We start from the raw sequence: 10666 nt of genomic DNA on the forward strand, positions 1-10666 counted from the left end.
ACGTAATTATCCTCTGTAGACTAACTCATATTGTTCTAGGTAAGAATTTTGGCTTCCAGAATAAATATCAGTTTACGTGAGCTATAATTTCTGAACTTGACCATTCTGACACATCTTTTGTGAAATAACTAAACTTTTCATATGTTATAGATCTTTGTTATGTTATAGATTTCATTATTAGAGATAATACAAACTAATTTTTGAATAGTAAAAAGCCTTGTATCAAAATGACCATAAACTTTGAAGAGTATTGCAAATAAAAGGCAATATTTTAGAGTAGAAACTAAGAGATACTGTTATATTGAGTTGAAATGCATAGGGACAGTATATCAAAATGTTTTTGTATGTACTAAAATCTATACTATTCTGTAGAAAATGTTATCAGCAAATGAAAAGTAGGCACCTCCCTAGTTACTTCCCTCTAATGTTAAACAAGATGCTTCCTATTTTTCTAACAGTGTTGTTGTAAGGATTAAACTAAACAGTATACATAAAGTGCTTGGAAGAAGGTTTACCACAAAGAAAGAGCTACATTAAAATTGTAACACCACCACCACCACCATCAACATCAACTTACTCTTCTTCCCTAGGAAAGTGAATTGAGAGGTAGCTTAATAGAAAGAAAATAGTTTGACCATTGATTGACTAAATAGATGAAATGAAATAATATAAAGTATGTGATATATACCTCGTTGTCAATACATAAGAGCTATTTGATGTTACTACAATAACCATTCCTAAAGTTTTACACATTTGTGTGAAGATTTTGGAAGAACAAAAACCAAATGGCTTTTTAATTTATTCAGATGATACACTTAAGTAGAAGGACTGAATACAGACCTGCAATATTAACTTCAAACTATTTATAGACATTTCTTTCCTATTTTAAAGGGACCAGATATGAGAATTTACTATAGTTCCTATAAAATACATGACTGACTTAATTACTTATTTATTAATCTGAAAACAGTTTAATATCTAGTCATCAACAGTCATTCCTCAAATGTAAATATTCACAATTGTCATTTGTTAATACAGTGTGCAGATTTGATACCCCACTTTAAAAATATGCTAAGGTAAACCATGTAGAGTTGTTCGGCAGCATCTGTGAGGAGTCCTGTACTCCACCACAGTTAACAAAGTTCATCAGTGCTCAAACCCTTTAAATAAAGTGGGGCAGTTTGCATATATAACATGTGCATGTAACTCTAATACAATTTACATTTGCACCTGATTACTTATAATGCTTCATACATTATAGATGTCACTAAATGGTTGTTTCCCTGCATTTTGGGGGAATAATAATGCAAAAAAATCTGTATATGTTCCTCGCAGATGCATTTTTACCTGAATAGGCTGTATGCGAGGTTGTTTAAACCAATGTATGTGGGACCCACAGATAACAGAGAGCTAACTGCATCATTAATAATCATGTGGATCCCATTGGGTACCTTAAAGTTTTGGTTTCTAAATACATTTGTGCTTGTGCTTATGCTTATAAAAATCAAGAACCATCTTCCATGAGAAATCTATTTCTGTCCATCTGTCTGTAAATAAGATCCAAATTGTATAACTGACAGTGTGAAATAGGAAGAAAAGGGCTAAAGGGGAAGTGGGAAGGGTAGGGGAAAGGAAATAAGGGAAAAGAAAAAATATGAGAAAATGGAAATAAAGTATTTGTGAATAGAGAAGGGAGGAGGGGGTGAAGGGAGGGCAGGGACAAGGGGAATAAATAAGAATCAAGATTTGTCATGTAAAGGTACAAGATTCCAATGATGAATGTAACTGTACTGTATACCTAAAATGTACCAATAAAACATGTTTATTTTACACAGACTCCGTAGACACTGGCAAACTGTTGCCTGTTGTATTGAGGACTGTGTGTAACACACTCAAAACTGTAGTAAAATATAAAAACTTGTCTTTTAGCTCACATAACAATATTAAAATAATCCAAGTGGATAGATATAAATGACAAACTTTTAAATAAACTTCATATCTTTTAACAGTGTTGTGGCAGTAGTATTTTTGCCTCTCTACTGGTGACTATTCACTCCATTCTAAAATCCAGCATCATACTGAGGTTTCCTTGGGCCTTTTCAGATCTACTGTCAGCTTTTATTCTTCATAATTCTTTAAGCGACCATTCCTTAAGAGTAACTGAGGCCAAGCCAAGCACGGTGGTGCACACCTGTAATCCGAACACTCGGGAGGCTGAGCAGGAGGACTGCTGTGAGTTCAAGATCAGCCTGGGCTACATAGTGAGTTCCCGGGCAGTCTGAACTACACAGCGAGACCTTGTCTCAAAGAAACAAACAAACAAACAAACAAACAAAAAGAATAACTGAGGCCTTTCATAATCTAGAAAAATATTTCTGGTGTCTACTTTAAACTGAAACTGGGTCAGGGATTTAGCTCAGTGGTTTCGCGACCTGCCTCCCAAGCACAAGGTCCCGAGTTCGATCACCGGTACAAAAACAAAAAAACAAAACCCTAGGAATTAAACTGAAAGTAATTTTTTTCTTTAATTCAAAGGTGATTTTAAGTTTTTTGAATGAACCAGAAATCATTATTTTAATACTAGTTTTTCCCCAATTTTGACATTCTCTTTGCTGCACCCTTAAAAAATATCTTGAATTGAAATGCAATATTTTCAAAATGTAGTGAAGTAGAAAAATTATATCGCTTTTTGTAGTGTTTATGTGAGTGCTCTGTGCATCAGAAAGAAGACTTCAGTTCTATGATGCATCTATGAGAAAGTTTCATTTATTAATAATGATGGTTATGACTAAATCTGAAACTCATGAAATATATCAGTGTACTCCAGCCTGCTAATTAAACTACTTCTATTTCCAACTCTAACTATACCCATGTCTAGAAAAAAAAGACTATTACAAAAAGCTGGGCATGGTGGTGGTTCACACCTGTAATCCCAGTATTGGAGAGGCTGAGGCAGGAGCATCGCTGTGAGTTGGAGGCCTGCCTGGTCTGGTGAGTTCCAGGTCATTCTCAACTACATAGTGAGACCCTGCCTCAAAAATCCAAAGAAGAAAAAAAAAAAAAAACTATTAAAGACAAACATCATCAAAGGCCCCTTTTTTTCTATGAAATACATGCCAAAGGAATTTTCAAAGATTCTCTCATCATGTAGGAAATTAAGAAAATTCTATTTATATATTTCTGGTTCATAATCATCATGGATCTAAAATTTGGCTCAGGGTACAGATCAATGTAAAAAAGAAATGACTCAAGAATATAAAAAATACAGGTGCAGCTACAATTCAATTATATATTTCTTTCTTTTTGCAGGGTGTGTCTTTGTTCTCACAGCTGGGAGATGTGTATTTTAAATTTTCATCAAAGAATGCTGCCACATTAAAGAACTCCGAAAATTCCTATAACCAAAACTGTAGCAGTAACCATGCAACCTTCAATTGCTTCTCACAGAGATATTATGCAGTTTAATCTCCTGTTTCTCTATACTCAATGCATTTGGCAAAGTATGCTAATAATAGAAATCAAAACAATCATTTGAAAACAAAGCTTAGGAAAGAAAATCAAATAAAATGTCTAAAACCAACATCTCCTAAGAATTTACTTTCAATTTTTGAAAAGAATTGGAAATAATGTCATGCATTCTGTTTAAGATCTAAGCTTTTGTTTTACTTACTCAATTTTAATTTTGCCTAAAGGAAGAAACTAAAACAAAAACAATGATGACATAAATAAGAACAATGATTTTGAAACCAAATTGCTGATTTTTTATCTATTTATTTCCCCAAATGTATAAATGTGCTTTTTACCTCCACTATTTTATCAATTCAACAGTCATAATTTATACAAAACATACAGATGGTCTTAGAAATACTGAAATTTTCAGATGTTACAACTTCCTGGCATATGGAACACTCTGCGGATCATCATTCTGGAAACATTTAAATGATTTTAAAATTACTAATATATTAACATGTTGGCATAATTTCATAGTCATAGGTTATTACAACTCTAAATTGTTTGATTGCTGATTGGAAGTGATTCTTATATTGACTTTAAGCTAATTAACGAGACCAAGGACTGAAGCTTTTTAATTAAAGGACTGTATTGTTCTAAACAGAAAAAAGTAAATGAAGATTCAACAATAAATTAAATATTTTGGCATAAACCATAAAATTCTGTCTAACTCAATATATGATACAGCAAGAAGTTTCAAGAATTATCTTTAAAAATCAAATTTACTCTTAAGTGAAATATATAAGTCACACATGTGTAAATACCAAATAGTTTCTCTAGTGTGAAAAACTATAATTGTACATAAGATCCTAATGGTATAATTGACAATGTGAAATAGGAAGAAAAGGACTAAAGGTGTAGGGGAAGTGGGAAGGGTAAGGGAACAGAAATAAGGGAAGAGAAAAAAATATGAGAAAATGAAAAAAATGGAAATAAAGTGTTTGCAAATGGGGAGGGGAGGAGGGGGTGAAGGGAGGGCTGGGGTGTGGGGAAAAAATGAGAACCAAGACCTGTCATGTAAAGGTACAAGATCCCAATGATGAATGTACTGTATACCTAAAATTTATCAATAAACTCAATGAGAAAAAAAGAATCAAATTTATTATATGACTTAAAATGGAATATTACAAGTATTAACACAGGAATGTATACAAAATGTAATACTGTGGAATAATTGAGATCTTTTAAAATTTAAGACTATAATCATATTTTATCTATCATATAAGGTACAATATAAAAAGAATTGTGTATACTATGTGTCCAATTTCAATCTTCCAGGCTGTGTTAAACCAATTCAGTGAGATTTTAACCTCCACCAGTTCCCTCAAATGGCTCCTGATAGGGTCATCCATGACTGACCACCAAGTTGTTAAATTCAGTGGTCAATTTTCAGTTCTCATATTACATGATTCTACCGCCTGCAATTGATTCACTGCCACCCCATCAAAAAAAAAACAAAACTGTCTTTGCTTGGCTGCCCACTGGTTTGCCCTCTTTCACAACTTTTCAGTGTCTGCTGCTTTTTCTGCATCTTCTCCCTGAGAGCTAGGCACTGGACCTTGTTTCCTTTCTATCTATAATTACTCCCTTGATGATATCAGTCTCCAAATTTTAAATAAAACCTATGCACTGATGAGTCCCACATTCATCTAATATTGGGCTGTGGTAAGAAATTCTCAGCGACTTGTAACACAGTAAAAATTCATTGCTTATTTTTTTGCAGGTCCACACCAGGAAGACAGAAGTATGGGGTGCACACAGCCCAGGGGCTCTGTCTCCTGAAGCATCTGTCCCCCACCTAAAACGTGGTGTCCCTGGTTACACTGCAGTAGCAAGAGCAACATTAGGCTCACTCAAGCACAGTTCTTTATTTCCTTTAACTTTAACTCACAAGTCATGAAGCTGAAATGAGACAAAATAGGTCTTCCCGAGAGCAGGGAAGTTGGGAATAAAGCCTTTCGTTAGTAATGAGTACTTGTATGTCTACCACAACTTCATTTTTTTCTCCAGCCTCGACCTCAACTCTGAAATTCTGAGTCATACATCCAACTGCCTATTTGACAAATATACTTGGATATCTTGTAAGCATTCCCAAATTACCAGTCTAAAACTGAGCGCCTGATACATCCGACCCAATCCTTCTCCTTCTATAATCAACGATCTGTAATTTTTTTTTCAGTACTAAGAATTCAACTAGAAGCATCAGGCACGCTAGGCAAGTGTTCTACCACCGAATCACACTCTAAGCCCCTGCGATGTGACTAGAAGGTATAATAACTTCATGTGCCCAGGCCTAACCATGAAGACAATCCTTGACTCAGCTTTTCCACACCAGCTCCATCTAGTCTTTTGGTATATTTTGTTAACAAATCTTCAACCGTATATCTGGAATCTAACCACTCCTCAGCACCTTCACTCCTAACAGACTGCTTCAACCCACCATTTAGCTCTTGCATTGATTATTCCATAAACTTCCAGCTAGTTTCTCTGCTTTTCACACCGCCACTCTTTAGTGGGTTCTCTACACTGCAGAAACTTCTGCTAAGAAACTTGGGAAAAGCCAAAGTACTTATAACATCTATAAGGTCCTCCCCAGTCTGGTTTCCTTTTACCACCCCCACACACGCTTACACTATCTCCTACACACTTCCCCTATGCTCACTCTAGTAGCCCACACTGACTCTTTGCACTTTAATTAAAGGGTTAGATATGTCCCACCTTAACCTCTTTGAATTTACTGTTTGATTTGCCAAATGCTTTTCTCAGACACTTGCAAGGTTCTCTTCCTTAATTTTTAAAGGTTTTTAGGTGAGGTGTTCTCTGAGCAGCCTATTTAAAATGTCAATTTCACCCAATCTCTAATGAATCCCTTCGTGAGTTGATTGCTCTATTTTTCTAGAACTAATTATAATTTAGAACTTATTCAGTTAGCTTTGTAAACTCCAGAAAGGCTCTCATTTTTTTTTTTTTTTTTTTTTTTTTTTTTTTTTTTAGCTGCAACCTCAGTGTTGAGAATTTTGTTACTGATTTATACACAGCAAAAATAAGTAATCAGGAAGACAGGGAAGTCAATAATAATAATGATAATGATAATAGAGTCAATGTGTTTAAGTTATAAAGGCAAACAAACTGGAATTATAAATGATATTATTTAAGGGATCTGGAATACCTAAGGGAAAATATTCTAATCTTAATTGTGAATAAATCCAAAAGAAATATTAGTACTAATAAGGGAAGCTTTTATTCCTATAATCTTTTGTCCCCCGTGTTACTGACTTAATTCCCTAAAACCAAAGTTTCCAGTTGTAGTTTTTATTTTGTCATTTTACTTTCCTGAAACTCTCTAAAGTACAGTTAGGACATGCTCACCCTATTACTACAAGTATAAAATTGCTTTTATAGAATCAATCTTATTCAGATCAGTGCAGAAAGAAAAATGCTCCATTTTCTTTTAAGATCCCTAAAATTATGTCTACCACATTCTTCTCTATTTAACCACCATGCTAACTGGCTACCAGTTGTTCAACCATAGTGCAAGCACTTTAAATTTATAAGGTCTGTCTTATAACTTTGTCTTAACTTTAGCAGTGACCTTTTCCTCATGCACACACTCACCAAGGGAACTTTAAATCTTGGCCAGTAAATTCACAATGGATATATATATCAATGTGCCTGGAACAAAGGAAATTGTAAAAGGGAATACTATACAATGACAGAGTCAAAGTCAGCTTGGTTGAATGAGGTGTTTAAGTGAACATTTTACAAGACAGAACAAACAAAGGTGTCAGGTGGAATCACTGCTGTCAGAAGAAAAGGACTACAGATCATGTCATTCTTAGTGGTGCAGGAATTCGAGACCCAAAGTCCAGTCAATTGTATTATATAATAAGATAAACTCATCATTAACGATCATTAAGAATAAGATTTTATTTTTCAGAAATAGTAATGAACTCTATAGAACAGAAAAGCAATTTTAAAAAGAGAGACATTTTTAAAACCCTGAAGTATCTTAAAACAACTGGAGACATACTAACTATATAATTGATATTTTTGAAAAGAAACAATTTTAACTGTAATATATGGAAATGTTAGAAGCCCGTGTTACAATAATAATTAAATCTACCTAAAACATTAGTTTTAAAATACTGAAGTGAGATTATAATTTTTTTCTACTGATCTCTGAATGAATCACCTGTGTTTTTCCACTTCTTTTCCTGTTCAAACAAGGAGAACTGAAATATATTTTAAAAGAAGTGAAAATGAGCAAATGCCAGCCTTATCTAAAAACCTACTTTGTTTGCCTCTTTCTTTGGGGAAGATACGTGTAGTTAGACATGAAAATATCCCCTGCTGTAGAATAAAATACTCACAGTTATTCTTTCATCTTTATCATCCAGTGGAGAGCCATCCTTCTTCCACGAGATGGTGGGTTCTGGGTGGCCTCGTGGGGGTTGGCATTCCATCACAGCAGGCTCCCCGACTGCCACCATGACATCGGAAGGGTTTTGTCTGAAGTCATCCCGTAGTACTGGAGGGAAAAGTTTAAATCATCATATTCAGCAGTGATGTAGCAGTCCTTATCTCTGAACTTCAGCAGAAGAGACATTTATTATACTAATCTACTAGTCGCTACTGCAACACAGCTTTAAAACTATGTATCTACTTAAAGACATCTGCAACTTAATAAAGACACTTGGCCTTAAGGATACACAGGAGGGATAATTTGATATACTTCATAAGCCAGCAGGTGAAGCAGCCTGCTGCTTCATGACTTCATAATTAGCTTTTGGCTTCATTCTAATTTGCATTTCTTTTCTGCCTACTGCCTACATTTTTCTCATCCATACGCTAATAAATATAACTGAATTTTCTTTCAGTTATGTGATGCATCAGAATGATGTTTTCTATACTTAAATAAATCATATACTCATAAACAAAAATACTACAAGAATAGATACCTCAAGAGTACATTTAAATGAAAGACAATTTATAGATATTTAAAACTTATATATGAGATCGTTATAATTTATATATGTACATATAAAAATTCTCATATTTGAAAAAATGTCTATATTTAAAATTATTGTCTGCTTTTTGCATTATCAACTAAGTGTGAGAAAGTATTAGAAGACACCAATAGTAATAATACCAGTGGTAGCAACAGCACTTAGAATTCATGGTCTGTTTTGGGGTTATTAGTCTATATCATCTCATTTAATTTAAAGCTTATTTAGAATGAAAGATATTATCAACTACATTTATATTATAATCCTGATATGTGGAAGTAAACAAGTGATTAATGAATCTCAACTGGATCCTAACACACAATATACACACTACAAAATAATTAACATACTATGAAATAAACTGTTGCATTGGGAATAAAATGTACAAAATTATTAAATATATATTCCAAAAATAGTTCATACAGTGAAATTATGCTCAGTACCTTAATAATAGCAAGAGATCATGAAATATTTGTCATTTGTCTGAGATCACAATTCTGTTGTTTACCTGATATATAATTTTGAACACATTACTTATTATGTTTTTCTATTTACAAAACAGGACAGAGAGCTGGGGATTTAGCTCAGTGGCATCATGCCTGCCTCACAAGCACAAGGTCCAGAGTTGGATCCCCACTACAAAAAAGAAAAAAAAAAAAGGAATGGAGATACACATACCAATGTAAAATCTCAAAAAGAGTTTATCAGTTTATTTGCCCCACTCTATTTTTCTTAATCCAGAGCATAATAAATTGTGAACTATTTTAGTAATTTAAAAGAATACTTAAAATGATGATTGGTATGCTAAGTGCACAAATTTGGAGTTCAAAACATTTACTTTTGTACTCTATTGAACTGAATTTTAGATACTGCAATTGTATATTGAGTGTATGTCTATCCATTCCACTGGCATTTAAATATATCTAGATTAAACAATACAATGTTTAAAATTTATACAGGACTCATTATTAAAAAGTCACTTTTAAGTTTTGGTCTCAACACTTCAAACCCTTTGATAGAGTTGAAAAGCTCATACTTCCTTTTGTCAATTTTTTACTCCCTCCTCTGTGCTATGTGTAAATATCTGAGTAAGCCATGATATTACTCGAAAGTCTGCTTCTAATCTGCCTTTTGGGATAAGCTGGGCACAATATGAATATGTTAATAGCTGCAAAATTCTGCTTCAGAGAGGACTTGTGTTTCCTTATCTCTGGAGAGAATACTAAAGGAAAAAAAGCCAGGGAAATATGACTGTGCCAAGCAACTGCAATTCTAACTTCAATACTCTATGCTATTAACAAAGCATATAGATACAAAAATAAACCTGGTGGAACTGAAAACTCTGGCTATTGTTACCACATAATAAAAGATTGGAGTATGAAGACTTTCAGTATTAATAAGTTCATACTATTATTAGGTGTTAAGGATTTAGTGAAAACAACATGCAAAGTTTATAGAAAAAGCAAATGAATTGACCTTAATAAGCAGCACATGTTTTTTCTGGATCAAACTGATAATTTAGGACAACACCTTTGAAAGGTTTTAACACTCCTGAAACACCCAATATTAAAATACTTTTCAAAAAAAAGTAAATAATTTAACACACTTTGCCTGTGTGGTAGGCTTACTTCCTAAACGGTAATACAATATCTTCTGTACAAATTGAGATCATATCTCTAATAAGCCAATGAATAATAAAATGTCTTGGAAAAATATATCAATATTCTAAGTCAGATAAATCGAACTATTTTTCCCATTCCTTCTATTATTGGTGATTTTAGAGTACATAATGAAAAGCTTACAAAATAGAATCCATTAAAGATTGTTGCTTAGATAATGCTCATCTGACTATTTTTGCAGCTGTAAAGCATAAAACTCTAGTACTGCCTATGGCTACAGGCAATCCTGTATGAAGCTATAAATTTAAGATTTTCTTCTTTTTTTTTAATAAAAACAGCATTTCTTCCTAATACTTCTCTTGAACATTACCTTTTGAGCAAAAATAGTATATGTCATATTATAAAATGATATGAGAGTGTAGTGAAACTGTCCAATTTTCTCGATTTGTGTGTGTGTGTGTGTATATCTCTCTACATATATAGATATATATGTAGATATATCTATATCTATATCTATATCTATCTATCTAT

At 33.3% G+C, this 10666-nt stretch overlaps 1 protein-coding gene across 11 annotated transcripts in view; it reads right to left on the bottom strand.

Annotated features, from left to right (window-relative positions):
• Robo1 (roundabout guidance receptor 1) overlaps nt 1–10666 on the bottom strand; it is a 744872-nt gene that overhangs the window by 135325 nt on the left and 598881 nt on the right. For all 11 annotated transcript variants that reach the window (XM_033768167.1, XM_033768168.1, XM_033768171.1 and 8 more), the window contains one exon: nt 7881–8038. In XM_033768167.1, coding sequence (XP_033624058.1) covers nt 7881–8038 — 158 coding nt within the window. The remainder of the gene's footprint in view (nt 1–7880; nt 8039–10666) is intronic.

This window comes from Fukomys damarensis, unplaced genomic scaffold, assembly GCF_012274545.1.
Source record: "Fukomys damarensis isolate Sample0158 unplaced genomic scaffold, DMR_v1.0_HiC HiC_scaffold_24, whole genome shotgun sequence".
Taxonomy (NCBI): Eukaryota; Metazoa; Chordata; class Mammalia; order Rodentia; family Bathyergidae; genus Fukomys; species Fukomys damarensis.